The sequence below is a fragment of the Danio rerio genome, chromosome 25 (genome assembly GCF_052040795.2).
Source record: "Danio rerio strain M-AB ecotype USA chromosome 25, GRCz13ab, whole genome shotgun sequence".
In the NCBI taxonomy this organism is placed as follows: Eukaryota; Metazoa; Chordata; class Actinopteri; order Cypriniformes; family Danionidae; genus Danio; species Danio rerio.
In genome coordinates, this window is record NC_141045.1 from 30,477,020 (window position 1) to 30,504,711 (window position 27,692).

At 36.0% G+C, this 27,692-nt stretch overlaps 1 protein-coding gene and 1 long non-coding RNA gene across 20 annotated transcripts in view; one reads left to right on the forward strand and one right to left on the reverse strand.

Annotated features, from left to right (window-relative positions):
* Positions 1-27,692, forward strand: part of cadps2 (Ca++-dependent secretion activator 2) — a 350,912-nt gene that overhangs the window by 261,853 nt on the left and 61,367 nt on the right. For all 19 annotated transcript variants that reach the window (XR_015526569.1, XR_015526568.1, XR_015526570.1 and 16 more), the window contains exons 14-17: positions 3,177-3,278; positions 7,838-7,901; positions 8,027-8,150; positions 12,415-12,515. Coding sequence is in view for 14 of the 19 variants with exons in the window: in XM_087312412.1 (XP_087168538.1) it covers positions 3,177-3,278; positions 7,838-7,901; positions 8,027-8,150; positions 12,415-12,515 (391 nt within the window). In the remaining 5 variants the exon portion in view is untranslated. The remainder of the gene's footprint in view (positions 1-3,176; positions 3,279-7,837; positions 7,902-8,026; positions 8,151-12,414; positions 12,516-27,692) is intronic.
* Positions 14,055-16,028, reverse strand: LOC147837861 (uncharacterized). Its single transcript, XR_015526609.1, has 4 exons — positions 15,900-16,028; positions 15,156-15,213; positions 14,976-15,040; positions 14,055-14,862 (listed from the first exon to the last, which is right to left on the reverse strand). It is a non-coding gene; the product is annotated as an uncharacterized LOC147837861 (long non-coding RNA).

Sequence of the window (27,692 nt, forward strand, 5' to 3'; positions counted from 1 at the left end):
GTTCAATTCCCAGGCCTCTTGTTAGAAGCAGTTAAACCAAGAGGCCTTCCTTCAGAACTAATGAGTCTACACAGTACAGCAGACAAAGACATCGAGATTAAAGGGTCGATGTTGAGTTTATACACTCCTTAGCCTTTACCATAATGTGGAATGGAGTTTTTTTTTTCTTTTAGTTTCTTTAGACGCCGATCTCTCTCTCTCTCTCTTCGCTCGCACATACACATCTTCTGTCGCTCTTCACACGCCGTCTTTGTGTTCTGTCGGGATTAGCTGGCTCTTGTCAAAAAGAAAAGGCGGATTTCGACTAATGGAGAGAGGGATTTGAAGAACAGAACAGGTTTACAAGTTGCCTTTAGCGCTTGTTTGTAAGGAAAGAGCTTTCTCTAAGCTGGGCCTATTCAGATAGTGTGAAGAGTTTGGAGAGAAAGGCACAACGGCTTCTAACTAAACTGGCTATTGTCGACGTTTAAGCAAAGTTTGGAATGATTAGCTTAGCCTAATCTTTCCATGCAACCGTTCATTGTTTGGGGGTGGAACATATGCTGGCTACATTTGATTTGGGATTGACAATAGCTGATTTAGTAAACTTTTTATTCTTGTTACAGCCATAAAAAAAGAACATTAGGAATGATGATGTTTTTTTATTATAGATACATTGTTTATTTTACTAGTGACTGTTATTTAATATAGGCGAGGCAGTGGCGCAGTAGGTAGTGCTGTCGCCTCACAGCAAGAAGGTCGCTGGGTCTCTGGTTCGAACCTCGGCTCAGTTGGTGTTTCTGTGTGGAGTTTGCATGTTCTCCCTGCCTTCGCGTGGGTTTCCTCTGGGTGCTCCGGTTTCCCCCACAGTCCAAAGACAAGCGGTACAGGTGAATTGGGTAGGCTAAATTGTCCGTAGTGTATGAGTGTGTCTGTGAATGTGTGTGTGGATGTTTCCCAGAGATGGGTTGCGGCTGGAAGGGCATCCGCTGCGTAAAAAAACTTTCTGGATAAGTTAGCGTTTCATTCCGCTGTGGCGACCCCGGATTAATAAAGGGACTAAGCCGACAAGAAAATGAATGAATGAATGTTATTTAATATACAAATGTGGGACATTTACAGTGAGGGAAATAAGTCACAATTTTTCTCAGAAAACATATTTCTAAAGGTACTGTTGACTTAAACTTTTTACCAGATGTTGGTAAGAACCAAAGAAATCCATACATGCAAAGAACAAATTAATTAGAGTTTAATCAATTAAATGACACAGGGAAAAAGTATTGAACACATGAAAAAAGGGATGTGTAGAAAGACAGCGAAAGCCCAGACTGCAGCTGAAATCTCTCAGTAGTTCTTCAGCAATCCTCCGCCCTCCGACATTGTAAATGAATATTAGCTGCTTTAGTCCAGCAATTACATGAGCAGGATGATGAAGATGAAACCAGGGTGAATATTTCAACACGACAATGATTCAAAACACAGCCAAGGAAACTCTAGAATGCTTTCAGAGAAAGAAAACAAGCTGAAGAATCAATCACCTGACTTGAATCTGATAGAAAATTCAAAATTAAGATCAGATTTGATAGACGAGACCCACAGAACCGTCATGATTATTACACTCTGTTGAAGTCTGTGAAAAAAACCAGACGTTAGCAACGCAGGTGACTTTGTATATACTCTTAAAAGATGTGTCTTTAAGCTGCCATCACAAAATAAAGCCTTTTATATAAAGTATCAAATGTATTTCAGTACTTTCTCCTTGTATCATTCCATTAATATTACACATGACTAATTTTTCTAATTTATTTATTTTTTGTTTTGTTTTATCTTCATTTTTGTATTATTTTGGGGTTTACCAAGATCTGGTTAAATTCCATTTCAACAGCTGCTTTAGAAATATTATTCCCAGGAAAACAATATGTTCAATACTTATTTCCCCCACTGTATATTGAATGCGTGAAGTACAATAGTCAATTTCATGTGTAATACAAAATATGCGTAAGAGGCAGCTGATGAGCCATTTTAAGCCATTAGAAGAAGGAAGGGCTCGGTGTTAGACAGTATTTTAACTGTTCTTTGAATCCATATCTGATGTGAAGTTTGTGGAAGTGTAAATATTTCACAGTTTATCTAGACAAAAGAAAAGTAAACTGTTGCAATACATGGTTTGGTTTTACACGTCAAAAGTTTTACACTTGGCTCCAGCTCTTATAGAAAGGGTGGATTACGATGGAGATCTTCATTACAGTTTCAAATATTTTCTAAATGATGTCTAAATATTTTCTAAATGAAACAGAGCATGGGCATATTCAGAGTATTTGCAATTATTTCTTTCTTTTTTCTGTTGGTTTAATTTCTAATAAACAAAACTAATTTAAAAAATAAGGTAGCCCCCTTAGGAAATAGTTTTTTTGTTTGTTTTCTATTGGCAGCAGAACAAACTTAACTTGCCTAGTTAACCAAATGATTATTGTTCTAATTAAATAACTAAAAGTTAAGGCATGATCATGTTTTATTTTTGTAAAATAAGTGTAATTTAGAGACCTTTGCCTTTCATATAAGCCACTTCTGATAGCAAATGGTCAACTAAAAATCAAGTTAATAATTGTTGTTTTTAAAACTTGGATAGGCGACAAGACTTTTGCCAGGTAGTGTATATTTTCAGATTTTTACATTTTTATTCAAACAAATACTAATAAACACTTTTTTAAGAGTTGATTCTAAATTGTTGGGTTACATTATTTTATTTTACTTAATGATTGTCTTTTTTTTCCCCAAGATATTTTCGATTGTTTTTCTTTTTGTATTTTACCTTAATTTCATTTTCTAAAAACACATTTAATTTGATATTCTTTTGTTTAATGTTTTCGGTTTGTGAAACACTTCAAACAGTGAGATTTTATTTTACTTAAAGATTGTCTTTTTTTCAAAGATATTTTCAATCGTTTTTCTTTTTGCATTGTACCTTAATCTCATTTTCTAAAAACACATTTAGTTTGATATTCTTTTGTTTAATGATTTCGGTTTGTGAAACACTTCAAACAGTGAGTCAACTCATTGTTCGGTTCTGATGGCAGCTTTCAAAAATCTTTTGAGTTTTAAGGTTGCAACAGTGGATTCAAGGGCATTTGGTATGAACGAGCAGGTGTTGTACAGAATAAAGCAAACAATTGAACATTTCCTCCTTGATTTGACAGACCTGACGGCATGGGCACAGTTACAGAACGAGAGAAGGAGGAGTTTGAGGAGATCAGGAGCAGATTGTTGACTTTACTGGAGAAGCAGATCACACATTTCAGGTAACTCGAGCTGTCACATTTCCTTCTGTCCATATACAGAGAATATTCAACAGAATCTACATCAGTTTAACTGGAGTTTAACGTATTGTCAGCTAATGGATTGCAGGTAAACTAACCAGTTGTTGTGTCGCTTTTAACCATTTGCTTTTAACCATAACAAAAATGGAAGCTGTTTCATTTTCCACTGTTTTGCTGATAATGAAACCCTTTGGAATGCAGTACAAATGCGCCAGTTATTGCATTGGCAACATGATCAGATATTTCTGTTTTTGAAACTTCTTTTTTCTCATATTTACAATGTTAGTTGATATTACTAATTGATTTATTGATTGATTGGTTCGATCATTTGTTCATTGAGTCATTCGTTTGGTTGTTTGTTTGTCCATTGATTTGCTCATTGATCAATTTGTTGTATTATTGATGGATTAATTGATTGATTGATTGATTCATTCATTCATTTGTTCATTTATTCATTCATTCATTCATTCATTCATTTTCTTATTAATCCGGGGTTGCCACAGAGGAATGAACCGCAGCGGATGCCCTACCAGCCGCAACCCATCTCTGGGAAACATCCACAAATAGATTCACACTCATACACTATGGAAAATTTAACCTACCCAATTCACCTGTACCGCATGTCTTTGGACTGGGGGGAAACCGGAGCACCCGGAGGAAACCCACGCGAAGGCAGGGAGAACATGCAAACTCACACAGAAACGCCAACTGACCCAGCCAAGGCTCGAACCAGCGACCATCTTGCTGTGAGGTGACAGTACTACCCACTGCGCCACTGCATCGCCCTGATTGATTGATTGATTGATTCATTCATTCACTCATTCTACCCAAAAATGAAACATACTCATGGTTTACTCACCCTTTACTTGCTCCAAACCACTTTAAGTTTTTTTCTTCTGTTAAACACCCCTTTTGATGATCCATTTAATGCATTTTGTTGAATTTAAGTTACATTGCATCTTCATGCCAACTAATTCTAGTTAGATTTTAAGTAGTGTTCGGTTAGAGTCAGGTTTAGAGTATGTTGATGTACTTGCAAAGTTACTTATAGTCAGTTGAATGTCTGCTGAAGGAGCAGTGTCAGCAGATATTAAGCAGACAGTCTACTAAATCTCAAACGAGAAGTAATTGGCATGTAGTTGCAATGCAATTTTAGTCAACAAAATGTTAAAAGGGGGTATCAAAATAGAGATTTGGGCTGGACTAAAATTTGAATCCTACTCCCACCAGGTTTTAGTCCAAACCCAACCTCTCCGGCTAATATTCAGCATTTGTTGTCCCGCTGCCTGACTCGTTGTCTACCCACTACGCCCTATCCTGCTAACGGGTGGGGGTAGAACAAAATCGAAAACCACCCAGCTATACAGAGTCCAGACAGCCTATTACAAGCTGTCTGTTTAAACGCACACACACATAGATGCACAGCACTAAGCAAGTGACACACACAGAGACAGCATCACGCTCTCTCTCCTTCACACACACACACACACACACACACACACACACACGCACGCACACACACACACACACACACACACACACACACACACACACACACACAGACTGCGCAAAGCTCTCTCTCTCATTCACACACACACACGTAGACAGCAACAAACAAGCTAAACACAGCATCACGCTCTCTCATTCATACACATACTGTACATACATGTGCTCGTTCGCTTGGGATTCGGGAGCGATATTGTTAGACCGCCCGCTCCAGTACAAAGTTACACCAGTTACTGACTGCTCCCGCACTTTATTCGGAAATGTATTCCGGCGCCGCAAGAAATCTGGTCGGGTTCCGCAGCTTCTATGGTACAGCCAGAATGCAGACCTCTACATCAAAATACAGTCTTACCAGTATTTAAAAAAAAAAAGCTGAAACCCTGCAACCATTGACTTCTATAATAAAAAAAGCGATGCACTGAGCAATGAAACCCATTCATTTCAATGGTTGCCACCACTTATGCTTGTAATAGCTCTACTGTGCTTTTATCGCAACACTGGTGAAATTATGCACTTTGACTCTTTCATTCTCCAAAAATTGTACCCTTAATCAAATGTGGCTATTTAAATGTAGAATCAGGCAAGTTACTTCCAGTCCAAGTCACTTCCAAGTTACTTCCAGTAATGCATTAAAGTTACTGTCATTTAAATGTAATTACAGAGTTGGGTGTAACGCGTTCCACAGTTACACATTGCTGCATTCTAATTACATTTTTGAGGAACGCAGTAATGTGACGATCTACATTTTTAATTTGTGTACTTTGTGTACGTAAAAACAAATATTTCTGTGAACTGCTTTTAACTCGACCAGCAACTTGTTCAAGTGCTTGAATAGAAAGCATTCTTCGACAATACTTGTTACCAAGGAGGACACCGGCTCCCAAAAACACAGCGCCCCAACTCAGTCAAAACAGGCTAAATTGGATTTTTGTGCAGGATCAGGAGTGAATGTGTCTTCTAAACATGAAGAAAAGCGTAGCTGCTTGGGGGAGTTCATACATCTCATCTTTTGCGTGCGCGCACTTATTGGGAATGCATATCACTCACGCTCGCATTTCCCAGGTGCACCCAGTTGAAAACAAGAACTGATCAATCAGCTTCAAACTTTATATGAAATATACACATTTTGGTAGACTAATTACCTCAGGCAAACACTGAACACCCAAACACTGCAGTGCTTTTTCATACTATGGATGTCAATTTTTTATACTATGGATGTCAATGGTTACAGGCATCCAGTTTTCTTCTTAATACCTTCTTTTGTGTTCAAGTGCTACGAGCGAACAAGTGAATGATGCGCGAATTTTAAGTTTTGGGTGAACTCTTTTTGTCTTTTGAATATGTCAAGCTGCTGTGATCAACTTATTGTAATGTTTTTATTTTTGGATATGTTTTGGATATTAAATTACTTAAAGAGCTGTAGTTTATTTTATTTATTTTATATGTTTTAAAAGTTACTTCAAAGTTAAGTAATTAGTAATCTGATTACTCTTTACTTGACGTAATTAGTAACGTGATCAGATTACAATTTTTACATAGTTGTCAGTAATTTGTAATCTATTACTTTTTTAAAGTAACTCACCCAACACTGGTTATTAGTTATAATACAATATTACTGTGTTAGAAATGTACTGCGTTACATTTTTCCTTTACTTTGTTGTTTCATCAAATAAAGTATTACTACATTTCCAAACATTAAATTTGTCGTAAATTGTAATTATCCAGTGAGATTTTTCAATTAAATACAATTCATGTTGTTTAAATAGCACTTTTACAATGTAGATAGTCAAAGCAGCTTAACATGGAAGTTCTAGTAAATGAAAACTGTGTCAGTCCAGTTTTCAGAGTTGGTTTCAGCTTAGTTCAGTTCAGTGTGGTTTAACTTTCACTGCTGGAAGTACAAACACTGAAAAGCAAATCCATCGATTGAGTCCCAATGCACGTCAGTGGCGACAGTGGTGAGGCACAAACTCCACCTACTGGCAAAAGTGAAGGTAAAAAACCTTGAGGGAAACCAGGCTTAGTAAGGCATGACCATTTCTCCTCGGGCCAGTGTTTCCCTCTGGGGTCTGATAACGAATTTTTGGTTTAAATATTAAAATAATCTAAACCTCTTTCAACAATAAATGCACTAAAGTATTTATTCACTTTTGTGACACATGACGAAAACAATGTGATAAGTTGCCATACCAACCATATACAACGCACAATACGGGATTACTGGTACTAAAAAACTCAGAAATGTACAAGTTCAACAGAACATCCAAAGTTTTACTAATTTACAGATTGTTCTTTATTTTATTTTTTTCTATTTGAAGCCTCAGTTTAAACATCATGTACTTGCATTGTAATAATAATGTAGTAACCATGTAGTTACAATGTAATAATAGAATATTCAGAAGTAAAACCCCTATATAACATCACCGTTTACTCCTATACCACACCTCTTTCTGATAGGTTCTTATTTTAAACCAACTTCCCACTGCCCGCCCGCCCTTAGAATCCTGGAAACACTAATAAAGGGAAGGGGGGTTTAAGTCTTGTGGTAGCAGCAGCACCTAATAACCAGCTAAAACCACTCAAACAAAAGCTACAAACAACATCTTGGATTATGCAAATGGAGGCAATGCTGGTTCGGGGCGTGCCGGGGATTAAGTGTGGTGCCCAGCCCAAGCTGATTAGAGCTTGTTGAGTCATTTGGTAAGTGTGCCTCTTGCCCCCCATGCACAAAAAAAGCGTCAAGGGCTGTTCGGAGGGGACTCTCACACCTGTGGTATGAGGACTCCATGAGAACCACTTCCCTTTCACCTTCATTCAACCCGCCTAGCATTGTCCGAACGCACGCTGACACCTGTCCCTCCTCGACAGGCTTTGGAAAACATCTCTATTTAAGAGACGCAATTATTGTCCCATGATAGCTGCGAAACAGCAGTTTGTGACTGACTCCTTCAGCTTATGTCAGTCTCTGCCAGTATTCTTTTTTTAAGCTTTCATTTAATTAGCACTCAAGTTTTACCCCGTCTTCTTGCCTGTAGGTACTGTTTCCCCTTTGGCCGACCGGAGGGGGCTCTTAAAGCCACGCTCTCTCTTCTTGAAAGGGTGAGTGTCTGTTAATTAACTACACAGGCTTTTGCACAGTAAATGCTTGTCTCTTGTGTGCGGACTGGCATTTGTTTAATGCGTAATAAATGTGAGAAAAACGTGTGCTGTGTGTCTTTCCATAGGTTCTGATGAAAGACATCACCACAGCGGTCCCACCTGAAGAGATGCGTAAGATTGTGCAGAAGTGCCTGGAACAAGCTGCGCTCATCAATTACTCCCAGCTCACCGAATACGCCCAGATTGAAGGTTTCTCACCATATATATATATTTTATGTTTTAAAAATATTTAATAAAATATATTTCATTAGTTTTTGAATACCTTTTTTTATATTGGTAAAACTTTTAAATAATGGTCCATTGTTTAGTTAATGTATTTACTAACATGAACAAACAAGTAGTAATACATTTATTGTGGCATTTATTCATCTTTGTTGACGTTAGTTATCATTATTTAAGTTAAATAGTGTTAGTTCATGTTAACTGAGAGTGTATTAACTAATTTTAACAAGCACAATATTGGATTTTAACAATGCATTAATTAATGTTGAACTATAATTAATCAATTATTGGTAACACTTTAATTATAATAACTGCACACTGTGAATCATATATTAAGCATTAGCAAATAGTGAATTCATTATTTGTTGAGCATCAACTCTACATTAATAGACGTTAGTAAGCAGTTTATAACTGCGGATACAAATGCTTTATTCTTGACTTATGAGCACATTTAAAATGTGCTTAATGATTGTTCTTTCATACTTCAATTATTATTTTTTCATTACTAAGGTAAGTATTGCATCATTTACAAACCAGCTATTCGAGAGAAGTTTAAAGTTTATTCTGAAAAACACACTGCACAGCTAAGGGGCGTGGCCAGAGGCACTATAATGTTACAGCAGAGGGAGCTAAAATGCATCCAAACGCTGCTATTTACACAGAGCTTCTTCTGTTTCTGTATTTGTGCTTTCAAATGACGCAACACAAACACAGAAGTGCTTACAGTTCAATAATAATTATGTTCCAGAGAATTATAAAATACATAGGAACCATGATTTGACAAAACACAGCTTCCAAAATCTCTCCTAGTTCAGTGCTGGATTCGGGTAAAATCTCCTCAAAGAAGGAAAAGCTTCAACAAGCAGACGCCGTAGCCTGTGAGTTTTTATTTGTCAAAATTGATCATGACATGTGCAGTGTCTAGCCTTAACTGTATGTTGTAGCAAAGATGTAAACAATGGGAAATGCTATTTGGCACCGCTAACAATTTAGCTACAAATTCATATTTATTAGTCAAACTGCTGTAAACACACACACACACACACACACATAGTCTTCACTTGCGCGTAAGTGTCTCTTTATGTGTGTGCGACTGTGCAGTGTCACTCTATAGGCAGCTTTTCCTGCTCTCTACATCTCAGATAATGAACTCGCAAACGATATGTGAATGACTCCTAATACTTACACATGCATATTCCGAATATATGTGAAAGACGTTGTGGAATGCGTTGAGTTAAAAAAAAATAGGAGAGCTCGCCTAACTCGTGTAGCAGCAGAAAACTTCATCAAGGCTCACACAGGTTGCATCACACATCTTGTGCTTTATTCTTCTGTCCTCCGCATCACTGTATATTACAGAGAAATAACTTAATCCGAGCATCAGAGAAAAATAAAAATAAACATCGGTCCCGCTCACATGCACTTCTCGTGTTAAACGCGTCTATAGCCAGTTTACACACACACACACACACACACACACACACACACAATGGCGATCTCTCTTAAAGGAGCCGCACCCCATTTTCACTCATTACAGACACTTGTCAGATGTTATTTCAGAGAGCAGGCATTGGGTTGACTGACTGTTTACACAGCACAAAACGCGTGCTTGTACGGGCGCGACGTGGAGCCGATATGACCAATCAGAGCCTCTTGAGGGCAGGCCTTTCAGAGAAACTAGGAAATATGACAGTCGTTTTAATGTTAGCTGAATAGCTGTATATAATCAAAGTGAGATTTCTAAAAAAAATTAATTTACTTTAAGTGAAATATAAGCACACATTCCTTCGCATCTTATTAACACAACTAAGCATTAAAATTACATTCTGGACCACCCCTTTAAAGTTGATCCCTGTGGGTTGATAATTGCATTATACTAGCATGACTTAATATGTTGCGATCATGTTTCTAACATTGATTAGTATATTGTTAGCATGATTCCAACATGAGTTAGCAGGTTACTAGCATCATTTTAGCATTTCATAAGTATTTCAATAGGATGTTAAAAATATTAGCATGTATTAGAACAGCTAGTTACAGTCTATGGGAGAGTTGCTAGGGTGCTGAAATTGGTTGCTAGGGAGTGGCTAGTACATTTACAGATCATATTTAATTGGCTGCCGGCTAGATTAAGTTGAAAAAGGCAAGACTATTTTGTAGGACAGTCTGATGCAGAGTTATGAGCTCACAAAGTTTGATCCAATGTTAAGTCAATTACAGGTTTTTTACAATGGAAGTCTATAGGACAGTTGCTAGGGTGCTGAAATTGGTTGCTAGGGAGTGGCTAGGAATTTTAAAGGTCATCAGTGGTTGGCTGCTGGCTAGACCCGGTTAAATGAGGCCATTCTTAAATCTGTAGGACAGTCTGATGCAGAGTTATGAGCTCACAAAGTTTGAACCAATGTTAAGTCAATGGGACTTTTCAAAATTTTCTGGGTTGTTTTTTGAAACACCGAAGCTTGGATCACTTGGAAAAGATATAGCAACTCAAGTCAGACCAGTTTGAAGGTCTGGCGAAAGTTTAAAGGATGTAGCTTTAAAAGCTTAGGAGAATATATACTTTAATCTCAGAAGAAGTTTAAGTGAGATAACAGTAAGGTGGCTTCCTCAAGCGACCATAATTATTGCATTGCATGACTATCAAGCATAGCAATGATTTTTGCAATTTTGGCATAATTTCACATTGTTGTGTACACTGTAGTGTAAAATAAATAAACAACTTATTTTAGCTTAATTTAATTATGCTTTAACATTTAAAAATTAGACAACTTTCAAAGTTATCTGACAGCTGGGATATTTCTGTTTATGTTTCCAAACTGAATTCTGAAGTATTTCTTTAACAGACCAAGTTGTCATGATGCCAAATCCACTAATAGAAGAAGAAACCATTGCATTTGCAACTGACAATAGCCACTTTCACACATACAGACAATTACTGGCAATTTTCCAGAAAGGTATGTGTGAACAGGCCCTGTTTGAAAATACCGGTAAATTTGTTTCGGAGAGAGAAGTTATAACATTACCGGTAATTTGCCAGAATGCTGCGCTGTGTGAACGCAAAAGGAAAATTGCCAAAAAGAGTGCATTTACGTCTAAAACTGGTGTGAGATATCTACTCCAGCCAATCAGAACATTCAGATGCGTTCACATCCACACTGCTTATAAATATAAAAGCCTTTGAATATTTTTCCAGACACATTAAGCTGCTAGTTGTTAGTCGTATTACATTTGTATGTTTCTTCTGAATGCCAACTGTGTGAAAAATTATCAATAAAATGCTTATAGTATACCGCAGTTAGTTTACTTTCAAGCTCTACTTCAGTTGCTTGACACGTGTGCATGTGAAGTACAGCAGTGCACCAACACACACACTCACACACACATATTATGTACATCTCGACATGCAAAGGTGTTCCTCCATGTTTTCTGAGTAGTTGTTCACAATACTTATCCATTCACAGAATTTGTAATGCAGTCAAATGTGTAAACATTTATCTGCGGTTCACGTTTCTGCCTTTGGATGTCTCTGGGACCAAAGCAGCTGCATGAAAACTAAAGCTTTCGATAAATGTAAAACCATAAAACCATCAAAAAAAGCCCGACCCCTTTTTACGTTTACAAATACAAGCGCAGCCGTTTAGAGCTCATTTCTGGTTAGTGATGTCAGAATTTACCTTTATTTTGTAATGGATATGTCAATGGTCTTTTCCAGAAAAATTCGGGAACGTCCTTGCCTGTGTGAACCAATTTTTTAAATTTAGCGGTAAAATCGTTTCAGTAATTTTTTTCCAGATATTTACCAGTATCTCTGTAAAAGGGGCTAATGAGCACTTATTAAGATCAACCAAACACACGTTGTCTGAACAAAACCTTCTTGAATTAATGTATTTATTGATACCCTGCCAGTCTATCATTGAATAGATAGCAACTCTACAATTTTGAACATTACATTACACTACACATTTAGACATTACTGTATGTCAGTCAGGTCTGGCTATCGTGTTATAATTATGAAAAGATATTAATCAAGTAGGTAGTTAGCTCAAGTTGTCAAGATGTACCTGGCTACATTCACAGTTTTGTTTATTTTCAGAAGAATATTCTGTGAATGTACTTTAGCCGACCAAACCCTTAGTTGAGATCTGTTGCTTTTCATTATTATTTTTTTTTCCGTGAATGCATAGAACTGTAGGCATTTATCGTGAACTTTCTGACGTCTGTATGTTATCAGATAACAGCCAAGCATCTCCAGAGAAAAAACTGGAGGACATGATCCGCCTGGGAGAACTGTGTATGGAAGTGTTACAGCAGAATGATGAGCATCACTCTGAGGTAAGACCTGTGAAATATCACTTTATCATTTATTGATTCCTTCAATGAAAGCCATCTTTTTTATTATATCTCTGTGTGAAAGTCTTTTTTCTGTGTTGTTTCTCTTATTGGGCTTCATTTGTGAAACGTTCAAAAATATGTCCCTGTTTGCATCTGGTATTAAGATGCATTTTTGTTGATCCAATCACAAGTGTACAACGCAAAGTACAGGTATAAATGGAGTGTGAACGTTTTTACCTTGTCCACTTTTGACCGCATTTATAGGGAATCAAAAACACATTCAACCGGATTGCTCTTGTAGTATGAACTAAACAAAACTAAGCAAAAACTCAGGGGCTGGAAAGATGTATTTAAACTCAATGTAAGGTTGGTATTGGAGGCAAATGAATAAAGTAAAAAGATCTCTCATTAATCCAAATATATTTAATAATTTTCTAATGTATAAATAAATAGACACAGCAAGTATTTTTCTGCAGATGACGTTTTTTGAAATTCTCCTTAGACAGCAGCTGTCACGTAGTGCCCATAAACTAGTGTTTTTCATAAGCTACAGCTCCTCCACAGAACTTCACACTGGTAAACACTCGCTCCAATAGGCTGACTGCTGTCCCATGGCTCTCTGCGTCACCCATGCTTATCACTATTATTAAGCTGACCAATCACAGAGCTTGCACAACGCGTCTTCCTGACATCAAGTTAAATTTTTTGAGAGGTGCGCGTCGGCGTCAGCCATGGCGATGGGTATGCAACCATGTGAAGGCTGTGCCGGACTATAAGCATGAGATTGTTGCAAAAGTATAAACCAGCAACAGATTTGAGTCACGTGCATGCGGTACTAAAAGTAGTCGAAAAAAATGACCTAGAAAAATTTTATCGATTAAACAGTGCATCCAGAAAGTATTCATAGCGCTTCACTTTTTCCACTTTTTTTTGTGTTACAGCCTTATTCCAAAATGGATTAAATTTATTTATTTCCTCAAAATTCTACACACAATAACTCATAATGACAATATGAAAAAAAATTGTTGCAAATTTATTAAAAATACATAACCATGTTTCATGAGGATCAGCAGCTCTGCCCATTTTCCAAGTCTCCTTAACCAAACACACCTGTGTCACAGGGAGGACGCTGACAATGGAGTGCAGATCCCAACACAGGATGTTTTATACAGAGAATGGTCAGACAGGCAATGATCACCATCAGGAGCAAACAGATAGTCATAGTCGAATACACAGACAGATGGTCAAAAGGCATGCAGCAGGCAACGCAAACAAACTAACAAACAAGGCTACACTCAAAAAAATGATATGTTGGCGTTAATTAACTTTTTTTTGTCCACTGGTTCCACGTAACCGAGTTAAGTTACCTTTAAGAAAGAATATTAATTTTAGTGAACTTAAGTTAGTTACATAAAGGTAATGTAATGTTGTTTAGTTCAATCAGCGTAACATTTATAATTTAGCTTTAATCAATGTAGTTATTTAAGTTCAATTATCCTAAAATTGATATTGTTATGTTTAACCAAATAAAAAAAAACATTTTCCGTTTCATTGAGTTTATTCAATAGCATTTTTACAGATTTACACATTTTCCAGCAATAAAATGATTGTCAAAATCCAAATACTGTCTTTATCTGTAACTTCACTTTTTACAATAAGTTAAAATATTAATACTATTAAAATAATAGTAATACAAGTATGAAGTAAATTGAAAACAATAAATGATTTAAAAAATATGCTTACAAAAACATCATAAAATACACTTTTCAAAATAATACTTTTCATATATTACAAAAACATTCAAAAATAATATTCTGCCTTTAAATGATTTATCAAAAATATACTTAGAAAAATTAAGTCTTCTTTTGTAAACTATACTTTACCTTCTTTACACTGAAAAAGCAGATAACACTTCAGTTGTTCAAAGAAAGATTAACATTTTAAAGCAAAGTAACACGATCAGCATTACACCATAAATTAGACCAACCATCACAGAACATGCAATAGCTACACACATTCATCTCTGACACTTGCACCATTTATGCACATTTGCACCAGACACTTTCTTACAACCACTCCCTATATCTAAAAAACAAAACATTGTGCATGAAGTCTGCTTCACACAGGTGTGTGGGCTTGACAAACCACAAGTAGAAGCATTCTTAATTCTTAAAAATTTTTGTATAATTAGCACATCTTGGGTGTATTGTCTCTTCTTGTTGATTTGCTGAATGTGTCCTCAATTGTAAGTCACTTTAGACAAAAGAGTCTGCTAAATGTTAATGTAACTGTAGATTCATAAGGTGGTGTTGCACATCAAGGTTTGCGCTTCATCATGCCCAGCATCCTAAAAAAGTCAGGTAAAAAAATTAAAATTTACCAACAGATCAAAGGAGAAAGGAGGAATTGGTTTAAGAGGAAAATACAAAATGTTTAAAATAATAAAATAAAATAGCTTACCATGTACTCCCTCACTTAGGGGCTTTGAGGATGCATTCACACCTTTTTTTTCCACTGGTGATGTTCTAAATAACATGAAATGACAATTAGTAATATACTAAATAATTTGTAGTTAAAATTAATAGTAATTTTTACTGTACATCATTTTAATGTGTGTATAGGCATCTAAAGGCATAGTACCTGGATGATCCACAGTCTCCTCAGCCAGATATGGGACTTTAGAGGTTGAGCTGTAAACCTGTGAGGGAGAAAATAGATGTGAGTGAGCAAAGATTTAAAATAATAAAATATAATAATATAAATAGCAAACTACTAAACTTAAAAATTTAAACGTGTTAGATGACCAAACAAATAAGCTTACATTAAATATGTCATCATGCTAGATGCCATCCTATTTAAGTGTCACATATGCTTGTCAAGATTTTTTAACAGTTAAAAAGTTAAAAGTTAACAGGCTTGAATACAATTAAATAATAAATAACAATGTGCCAACACCACATTTTAATTAATATTATGTAAGTTATCAAAACTGGCATTCAAACTCGACAAACTGCTTGACACTCATTTAAAATAAAGACTATCAAATCAAATAAAAAATCAAATCACTTTTATTGTCACATTATCAGCAGCACGTGTGCTATGATGAGTGAAAAGCTTAGACTATTCTAACATGACTATTCCTTACTACCAACGTTTGCAACTTTATTTTGGGGGAGTTACTATATACCAAGTATAAAATTTCACAGGAATGCAAAACAAACTATACATTTATCTGTCTATAATGTGGAAAAGACACAGGGAACATGGCAATTTCATAGCAATACTATACACAAACACAACATAGTATTACAAGAGAGTACATTTATGATTCAAATGTTGTCACAGCCTCAGTATAAATACATAAAAAGTAAAAAAAAATCTCACCTGTGTGTCCACATTGGGGAAAGCTTTGTGCACGTTCGCAATTTGTACTGTAATCTTCATCTTTTGATTCCCATAATATGGCGCCGAGCTGAGAGTGATCGTTGTGGTTTGAATCTTCTTACTTCCTGTGTTGTTTTGAAACTGCGCATGTGCAGATATTACTCCACCTATTGACCAAAATGCAGTACTGCAGAAGCAACACAACTCCCTTTCATTCATGTTACGTAAGCGAGCTGTTTAAATGTGAAAACTTACTTTTTCTAATTTTTTCCAACACAACACTTTTATTTTTAATACACAAACATAAGTGAATTGTTTAATTTAAACATAGTTACATTCTTTGAACCAACTAATGCCATAATTCATTTTTTTGAGTGTAGGGTCAATAACACGGCAGGACAAGGCAAGGAAAACACGCCGTAATGTTAACTTGACAGATTAACAAGACTCAGCAACTAGTGTAAGTGTCTGTGCTGCTTAAATAGTCCTTCGACAATCCTCCAGCTGTGTGCATGCAATCAGACCGGATTAGGAACTGGTGTGAGTGTGTATGGTGCATGACTGGATCTTGTAGTCCATGATGGCAGATTTATAGTCCGTCTGCGATCTGCACTGATAATCATAACAACCTGATTCAGCTCAGAGACTGAAAGACCTGTAATTAGTGTGACAGACAAAGGAGACATCCAAAACATGCAGTGTTGGTGGTCCTCAAGGAACATGGTTGAGAGAAACTGATTTAAAACGTACTTTAAGTTAACGTACTAAGTAATTTTAAATATGTCTCTTTTTTATTTTATTTGCTTTGTTTTTTTCTAGTCCTTTACACATCTATTGATCTTTTACCTCTGTACTTTTTAATGGAGCTACATAAAATAGTTTATTATTATTATTTGCAAAATAAAAACACTAAAATGTCTAATGTCTAAGATCTAAAAATATACAATAGAACAGCTTTACGACAGATTTACAGAAAAAAAAAATCATGAACGAGGGTTATTAAGAGCAATATTCAGCTCCACCATTTTTGTTTGGAGACATGGTGAATTCACCATCGATCCCATCACGTCTCTTCCAGTCCTATGCAACATATGCTCAAAGAAGCCCGCAGTCACGTACAAAGAGAATCAATCTTTGTTTATCATCAGGCCTTTTGGCGTTCCGTGTTACTCCAGAAGGTATTGCATGATCATTTCAGAGCGGACTCCTGATCATTTACCGTCTTGCTGTCCATTTACTTCACCACGTTGCCATAACAGCTGTTAGCGAGTGACAGCTTACCCGTCCAGTGCCAGCTTATAGTAGCGGCACAGGAAAACAACGCCCACGGCCCATCTGCACAAGGCCAGTGCCCACTAACACTCACGTCAACATAAAAAAAAAAACTGAAAGATCGAAAGAAAGTTGATCAATCATTGATGTTCAGGCACCGTTGACAGCGAGAGCGATCATTTCTCTAAATAAAAATGTTAATGTAGACATCTGCTGGCAAGGTATCGGGCTATTTTTAGGCCTCAAGCTTATAACAGCTGTCACAGATGACAGAGACAATGATGCTAAAACGCTTGTGCCTAACAAGACAAATGTCCCACATGCTGTCACTAAGGAAACATCAAGGTGTGTGTGCCCAGATCTACATTAGCGACATTATCTTTCACACTCACACAGTTTGTAGAGTAAAAGCAAAAGTGTAAAGAAATGTTTCTTAATGTTCACTGTGTGTAAGAATCTGATTATTCACTGCATTTCATACTTCTCCTTCTCCCTCTTTACCGCTTGCCTTGTGTTTGTAAATGCATTAGGGAAGAGAGGTAAGGTTTGTTTTATGTTTGTTTATGTTTTATGTTGTGGTGTTTTGCGTTGTGTCAGATTACCTAGAAATACTTCTCTGTGTCTCTGTACATTCACTCATCATTATATGATGAAAATATATATAATATGTTATAATAACATAATAAGTATAATGAACACTTCTGAAATAACTGAAAACTTTTTGTTGTTGCTGGATTTCCCATGCTACAGTAGTAGAAGACAGTTTTACAATTAATCAAGGCACCTCACAGAAAGGAATCCCTGTAGAACTATGATTTTAGCATGATGAAGTCCCTAAATTAGTGAAAAGTGAACAGGCCATTGCTTTGAATGTTTTCTCGCTGCTGTTGCTGCTGGCTTGCATGTTTTGGGACCCATGGAGCTGCATGCGATGGATTGGCTCTTCAATGTTTAAACTCTCTGCGGTGAAAATAAAACGACACTGAACTGAAGTAGGGCGAAGCAGTGATGCAGTAGGTAGAGCTGTTGCCTCACAGCAAGAAGGTTGCTGGGTCGCTGGTTCGAGCCTCGGCTCAGTTGGCGTTTCTGTGTGGAGTTTGCATGTTCTCCCTGCGTTCGCGTGGGTTTCCTCCGGGTGCTCCGGTTTCCCCCACAGTCCAAAGACATGTGGTACAGGTGAATTGGGTAGGCTAAATTGTCCATAATGTATGAGTGTGTGTGAATGTGTGTGTGTGGATGTTTCCCAGAAATGGGTTGCAGCTGGAAGAGCATCCGCTGTGTAAAAACTTGCTGGATAAGTTGGCGGTTCATTCCGTTGTGGCAACCCCGGATTAATAAAGGGACTAAGGCAACAAGAAAATGAATGAATGAATGAACTGAACTAAACAGAACTTCAACACTGAAAACTGAACTGAACTGTTTCAATTTACCATAATCTTCAATGTGAAACTGCTTTGACACAATCTACATTATAAAAGCGCTATAGATGTATCATATAAAGATGTATTGAATTGACTTGAACTGAATTGAGTGATGCGAGCACATCTACGGCCACATTAGCCACTAGTGCAGGGGTATAGATTTAGCATGGACGAAGGGGACGCGTCTCTACCAATATCCGCCAACTATTTAAAGTGTCCCCACCAATAGTTTAATTCACTTGCGCTGCCAATATTAACTTGAAGATGAAAGGGTTAAATCTCGTCTTTCCTCAAGTTGCACAGCCCCAAACACATACTTTATGAACATTGCGATTGGCTGTGCCCTTCCCTGCTTTCATGTGAGAGGCTGTAGCTGCGTTCAGATACAAGCAGCGCCAAAACTGCGGGTGAAATTACTTTGCAACAATAAGGTTTGTGAGGTGTGTGAGGATGGCGGCAGCAGAAAAAAAATGGTGGATATAAGAAGCTTTTTTTAAAGTGTAAATCAAATACAGTTAAATTCAGAATTATTTGCCCCCCCCCCCCCCTTTGATTAATTTAATATTTTTAATATTTCCCAAATTATGCATAACAGAGCAAGTCAATTTTCACAGTATGTCTGATATTATTTTTTCTTTTAAAGAAAGTCTTATTGTGTTATATTTCAGCTAGAATAAAAGCAGTTTTTAATTTTTTATGGTCAGATTGATTAACCCCTTTAAGCTATATATTTTTTCGTCTACAGAACAAACCACTGTTATGCAATGACTTGTCTAATTACACTAACCTGCCTAGTTAACCTAATTAACCTAGTTAAGCATTTAAAAGTCACCTTAAGCTTTATAGAAGTGTCTTGAAAAATATCTAGTCAAATATTATTTATTTTGTCTTGACAAAGATAAAATAAATCTCTTTCAGAAATGAATTACTAAAACTATTATGTTTAGAAATGTGTGGGGGGAAAAAATCTGCTCTCCGTTAAACAGAAATTGAGGGGGGGGGGGGGGGAATAAAACAAGGGGGCTAATAAATGAGGGGGGCTAATAATTTTGACTTCAACTGTAAACTCAAGTTCCCTACTGAATAAGGCCATCATGATAATGCTGTTAATGCTCATGCTGTTCCCACTTTATCGCACAGTCTATCATTATAGCAGACTTTCAGTCTGTTAATAATATGCCCTGAAAACTAACAGCAGAATAAACAGCTGAATGTAAAAGTATATGATCCCTGCCCATCCTTCAAATCTCTTAGAGTAACGTCCAATTTCGGTTGAATTTGTCAGAAAAACTACAGCCTGTGTGCTTTATCTATTATAATACTGATATATGAGGCATGTTTCATTGGCCTGAAGTGTTTATTAAACTCTCACTTTATCAGTTAAAAAACAACTTTAACATTACACTATCAGGCTCATAGTCAGCTTATTAAAAGGGGTGGTTATTTGTTTTTCAGAAAAACTAAACCTCTTTGCTGTTATTATTTTAATTTTCTATTTAGTTATGAGGTATACATATTTTAGTGACATTTTAAAAACTAATGTTTGTTGGATTAGCTTGTCGGATAGTTATCATAACCACACTTTTGATGTACCAAAAATATTTCCTACAATTCTGTTAAATTGCTTACCGTACTATTTTATGAAGTGTTTATTTACAAATGTGTATTTAAACTTTAAGTTTTATATTACAGTTTTAAAAATAATATAAATTTTGAATAAAGAAATATGAAAAGATACTTATTTTCAACATACAAATGTATTATCATCTATCATTACATTTAAAAAAAAACATAACAAAACTGAAGCCTCTAGACGAATGACAAACTGGCCAGCACATTAAACTATCCTTAGTCAGAATTTGGCCATCTGAATAAAAAAAATATTCAAACATAATAATAATTATAATATTATTATTAATAATATTAATACAAATATTGGTCTTTCAAACCACCTGAACCCCCCTTGGCTATGGACCTGACTTTTTAATTTAACTTAATTAATTGCATGAAGAGTGAATGAATTAATTATATAAAAATACATATTTTATATATTTTAATAGCAGTTAAATAATAGCAGACTATAAAATACAACACATGGTAGGCCATAAAAGGTGAAAAATACAAAAGTAATGTAATGTCCAATGTGAAGCCTTGTATGATCACTGGATGTCATGAAACCAGAGTCACGCAGAAACACTTTAAATGTTTTATTTTCGTTTTTATTTCGACCTGCATTTTTTTTTTTAAGAAAAAAACTAAATAGTTGAGCTTTGTCCAATTATCAATGAAGGAAAACTACCATCCTTCATGCTTAGTCTTGTAGTACAAAATGGGTCCGGATTTAATAGCCTCACGGTTCGGATTCGGACTAGAGTCCTGACTTTGAGAAGCCCTGCCTTATACTGCTTTCAGCCGTAGAGGTATAATAGTACACAGAAGTCACAGTTTGGTACATTTCTTGGTATTGGAATCACTGTTCGATACAGGTTTGTTTCGGTACAAATCCCTAGTGCTTGCTTTTTATTTTTATTTTGAACAGGCATTTAATTTATTTTTTTTTGTCACATTGCGCTATAGAACTGAAAAGTGTCTTGTGATAAAGAACAAAATAAATAGAATGATGAAAAATAAACCTTAATAAATAGGAGACTGCATATTAAACCTTTGAATGTTGAGCCCAACCCTCTCTTAAAACATAAAAAAACAATATTTGTGCTTAAGATTTAGTAAACTTTGAAACTTAAATCTTTTAAAAGCAAAAATCATAACACAGGCATATCTAATAGCTCATAATAACATGTATTAGCTACCTCTTTGATAATATTTTTGAGATATTGTAATATTTTCATCAAGAATACGCAGATGAATGTAGGCTCCTGCAACTGTCACTGAGTTACTATGGCTGCTGCTAGTAATTAATGTTAGTAATTTTAGTTTAAACTGTGATGAAAAATAACTGAAACAGCATGTGCATTATAACAATTTTGTTAAACAAATTTCAGCATACCATTCTAAAGTACCCTATTTTGTGTTCCAAAGAATAATAAAAGTTTGATGAATTTAGAACAACATTAGCATGCGTAAATAATTTTTCTCTTTATATCTTTCTTATAAAATTATTAGCACACTAATTAAATTTTGCCAATTGATGCTGATATTTAAAAGCACCAAAACAAATGGGTCCATAACTTAACAAGACCTTAAACTTTTTGATATCTCTGTCATGCCCCCTATTGTTGATTGACTGGTTTTAGGTCTCAGTCTGAAACTGTGATCAAAAGCAATTTTAGATACTTAGTCTAGTTCAACTCATCTTTATTTCTATAGTGTTTTTACACAGTAGATTGTGTCATCTTAACATAGAAGTTCTAGTAAATTAAAACTGTCAGTCCAGTTTTCACAGTTCGGTTGAGCTGAGTTCAGTTTAGTTTAAATTTCACTGCTGAAAGTCCAAACACTGAAGAGCAAATCTATCAAGCTCCACAAGTCCCAAACCAAGCAAGCCAGTGGTGACAGTGGAGAGGAACAAACTTTACCAATTGATGAAAGTGAAGGAAAAAACCTGGAGAGAAATGGAATCATGGAATAAAATAAAAACTTGCACACCTTCCAGCCAATCAGAATCAAGAATTTAGACAGACTATGAAATAATGGATGATAAATGAGCATTAAATGAAAACATTTTATTCTGAAGGAGCCTGTGATACTGATGACATAACTATAACTTTGCAAAACTATTCAAACATACTTCATTACATACACCTGTCCAACTACTCGTTAACACAAATTTCTAATCAGCCAATCACATGGCAGCAACTCAGTGCATTCAGTCATATGGACATGGTCAGGATTTTCACGCACAACCATCTCTAGGGTTTACAGAGAAGGGTCAAAAAAAGAGAAAATATCCAGTGAGCGGCAGTTCTATGGGTGCAAATGCCTTGTTGATGCCAGAGGTTAGAGAAGAATGGCCAGACTGGTTCCAGCTAATAGAAAGGCAACAGTACTCAAATAACCACTCATTACAACTGAGGTATGCAGAAGAGCATCTCTGAATGTACAACAACATCTAACCTTGAGGCAGATGGGCTACAGCAGCTGAAGACCACACCGGGTGCCACTCCTGTCAGCTAGGAACAGGAAACTGATGCTACAATTGTCACAGGCTCACCAAAATTGAACAATAGAAGATTGGAAAAACGTTGCCTGGTATGATGAGTCTCGATTTTTGTTGTGATATTCGGATGGTTGGGTCAGAATTTGGCATCAACAACATGAAAGCTTGGACGCGTCCTGCCTGCATTTTCTTGGCACACATTGAGCCCATTAGTACTAATTGAGCCATCATGTCAATGCCACAGCCTACTTTAGTATTGTTGCTGACCATGTCCATCCCTTTACCACCGTGTACCCATCTTCTGATGGCTACTTCCAGCATGCCATACAGCGTGAATCATGTCAGACGGATTTCTAGAACATGACAATGAGTTCACTGTACTCAATCGACCTCCACAGTCACCAGAACTCAATCCAATAGAGCATCTTTAAGATGTGGTGGAACAGGAGATTTGCATCATGGATGTGCAGCAAATCTGCAGCAACTGCGTGATGCTATCATGTCAGTATGGAGCAAAATGTCTGAGGAATATTTCCAGTACCTTGTTGAATCTATTTCATTAAGGATTAAGGCAGTTCTAGAGGCAAAAAGGGGTCCAACCCGGTACTAGTAATGAAGTGGACGGTGAGTGTATGTGTGTACTGTGCATATATATTTTCTAAAATTTCAGTAGCACGCTATTATGTAATGTTCCTATATTATATATCTAAGTATTTTTTTCTTTCAGTGAATCATTATCTGCATAAAATGCCAGCAAAAAACAAATTGTGAGAAAATGTCTCGTATATAGATGGTTTGGCGTTGTCAAATGTTTCATTTTTAATTGTGGTTGATATAACAATAATATGTTAAGCACACTACGCACCTGTTAATTAAGTTTCAGGTTTGTGTCAGAATCTTTTTCAGACATATTTATTTGATCCACTCTCTTGTTTCATTTTTAATGCCTTTTAATATTTTTCTGAAGGACGTTTTGGGACAACCTACTGTATAAAAGAAAATCAATCTGCGATTTTAAAAACATAAATTCTGAAATAACACAAAAAAAATTTTTAAGCAGGAATGCGTAAACCATTTTTCCAGTCAACCATCCTGACCCATACCTAGAACTGATAAAATAGAGTATGGAAATATACTTTCAAACTCTAATGGCCAAGGATTTTTTGAAGAGGTTTTACACTGAAACTGATACAGCAGTGAACGATTCATTCTGATGTTTGTCAGATCTGCGCCATTGAAACCCAGCCGCTGAAAGCATTGAAGACAAGCTCCCTCAAGGCCAGCGACTGTAAAACATCAAGTCAGACAAGAATGATGTTCGCCCCCCTCCCCACGCGATCGCTCGGAAATCCATACACAATAGCAGCCTTCAATAAGTCAGCATTCTCCTTTCCATCGCATATTCTTTAACGTGGCTGATTGCACTTTTATACCCATTTCTCGACGGCGACCACTTTGGACAGAAAGTTCTTGGCTCGCATGCCGGTGCAAAGAATACAAGACAACATGGACTGGCTTTCTTTGACGCTATCAATTAAGTTGGCTGCGACCGTCCTCAAGAATCAGTGTGTGGAAGAATGCAAAGAGAGAAAATGCTTTGATGGATCTTTTCAGAAGGGCCTTCAGTGCACGTACTGGCAGACAATAAAGAGCTTGGCACAATGTAGGAGGACTACACAATTTAAAAAAAAAATTTTTTTTTTGCTTTTGTCAGGGGAATTCAGTACGATTTATGGGTTCGGATCTGCTGCAGATGACCACAAAGAACGTGTGGATGGCTAATTGTCCTTTTTTGATCTTTAGCCTTTTTGATTCTGCTACTTTTTGAATACAATATCAAGTATGGTATTGATAAACAAATAAATAGATACGCACACATTTTGCATGCATCTAATCCACACTCTTCATAATTTAAAGGAATATTTACCCAAAATAAAAGTTTACTCATTGTTTACATGTCCTCAAGTGGTTCCAAACAGTTATTAATCAATATTTGATTATATAAACAATAGTCAACATTTGAAATGTGTCAAAAACCTTCACCAAATGTCCCAAGTATTCAGCAACACCCATACTTGTCTTACGACAATTTTGAAATTTGATCCACTTCAAATGTTCAGTACTGTATATAATACACTGATGTGAGTATTTACCAACAAAGGATTAAAAAGACTTTTACCGCTATTAAAAATCAGAGTTTTACATTTACTAATGCTTTATTAAAATCTAATTTTGTTCAGTTATTTAGCAAACGCTTTTATCCAACAAATCGAGTTATCAAACCAGAAAAAGAGCAACAAGTACTCCATGCAGGAACAGGACATCAACATGACGTCATATTGACGTTGTACCCCAACATACCCCATTGTTGTGGGGACATTGGATTTTGTTTGAAGCTTAAAATTGGGTTGACGCCAGAACCCAACATCAGGAGGACGTCAATGTCCACCGTCCAACATAAAATCAACCTAAAATAAATACCAAATATCAACAGTTGACTTAAATCTAACCTAGTATTAACTTCCTTTGATGTTGTGTGCCTGCTGCATCTTTAGGTTTGGTCTTAAAAATGACAGTATGAATTCTTAGTAAAACAGTATTGAGATTGTAACTTGGATCAAACAAGCCAAAATAAGATTAATAATAATCGACAGGGTTCCAATTGTTCATGGGATTTCGTTTATATCATAATGTATCTTATAAACCATCTAATGCCTTCTACATCACATTTGAAAAAGAAACAAAACTGGTAAAATCTCCAGTATTAGAGTAAAAAAGTATTAGAAAAGTAATGGTCAAATTTCTCATTTTAGCTATCATGTTCAAATAGTCTTTGTCTGAACGATCATGCCTATGAACATTTTGCGTGCTGCTTATGTGCCCTGCGCACCTCGCGTTTTAACTGCCTGCTGTGCCTTGCATTTTTGCCGTTGTGCTCTGTGCACTGGCAGTTGAAAAAAAAGGAAACTCTAAGTGGAAAAACGTTACTCGTGTCATTATCATTCTCCAATCAAATGATAGCAGAGGCGGGGTTTCCGTCGAGGTTCCTGCAGTGTTTGTGTTGTCAAGACAACTACGGAGACTTTTGAAGATGAAGGAGAGACTAGTGGTTGTTTGGATTATCAGGAACTGTTTGAAATCTTGAATATCACAACATCATTAAATATTAAAATAATAACAATATCAACAACTCTTGCACAATACACAGCTGATTCAGTCGTTGCCTAGCAACATAAAAAGCGCACAACACTTCTTTTTTTTTTGTCAATAAAAAGGCAGTGTTGTACGCCTCACGTTTTTGCAACGTAATAGCATGTTCGCCCCCTAACAGTATACTTTTTCAAACCTTTCAACACCTCCCCACTCCAGCAGGCGACGTTGTAAATTAATCCCGCTGCTCAGGTGAACTCCTGAAAACAACAAGCATTAGTAATAATACCAATAATGGAAGTTTAAAGATATGTAAGACCAAAACAATCCCCCCCCCCCTTGTTTTGGTAAGCTGTTTTGAACTGGTAAAAGAAACTCAAAACAAACTTTGTCTTGTCTAGATTTTGTTCAAAATTACTTCATTTCACAGTTATGTCTAGCCAAAATGAAGTTTGTTTTGAGCTTCTTTTGGATGGGTTTTGTTCGAAATTATGTCATTTCAGTTCTGTTTTCTATTTCGTTTCAAATATACCCAAGCCTTTAGAGTGGGAATCCTGGAATTACAAGTGAACACACTCAAGTGTCCTACACTGAAACAATTTTCATTGATAATTTGCCTGTGAATTTCCCAACTAACTACCAAGAAAGCAGGAAGTAACATGGAATTACATATGATGTTTAGAAGATATGTGTTAAGAAATGCATTGGCATGCAGTTGGTCAATCTTTTTAGGTTGTTCTCAGAGCATTGGTCCACATCAGAAGAGCCTATCCTAGGAAAATAAGTTCAATAGATGAAGCGAGATTCTTATTGTACATACTTTTAACATAATTGAACTACTAAACTTTGTGTAATTAATATTTGTTAGTTAAACATAAATTAAATGAATTAGAACAAGATTTATGCAATAATATCTTTAAACCTCCCTTTTTTTAATGGTTCTTTTTAATTCTGGAGTACGGAGCTGTGTAAATTTGGCAAGTAAACCAATCTCAGAATTTAACTAATTGGTTCAGGCTTTTTTATAGATATATATTTAGACCATATTCATCTCTGTTAACTGATTAAATCTTATACTATTCGGTTCATCTTTGGATTGATTAAAATTCTTACATTAAAAATAAATAAAACAGACAAATTAAGTCAAATCTGAAGGTTTTACTTCATCGTGGTTTGAGTGTGCTTAAGGTTATGAATGTTTTGGGATTTACTGTATACATGGGGTAAAAGTGAAATGTACAAGTAAATCTTTACAAAGTCAAATATGCAGGAGCAGAATCAACTTTCCATTCTCTCTGTATTTATCTCTCATCTTTGTGTGGTTATTTTCAAGGTCTCTTCATTGTATTTCTTGTCTTCTGCTGGCTTTAGCTTCTCCATTATCACATTTCTGTTGTGCTTTTTATAAGAGTATCCATACATGATGCTTGGCACTCAGTACCTTATTGTGTTTTCTTTCTTTTGTTATGTTTTGGGATTATTCTTTAAGATTGGCTTGTCTAATAAATACAGAAAAATGGTCTTCATAATAATGGGTTGTTCTTTGGGTTTTTGATGGGTGGTATAGATTCGAGTAAAATGTTGATTTTGATTAAACAACTGATGAAATTTATTCAGAATTTCAGTTGTTGTCATTACAGCATTAGATTTCTTAAGACAAACAAAAAAGTAACATGTTTTCAGACATGTTTATGATCATTTTAGACAACACAATAACTACAATACAATGTGTTAACTTCAGAAAAGTAAATAAATCAATATTTGGTGAAATAATCCTACTTTTCAATCACAGTTTTTCTTTAAAAGTCAGCTTTTTAAAATAATCAAATATAT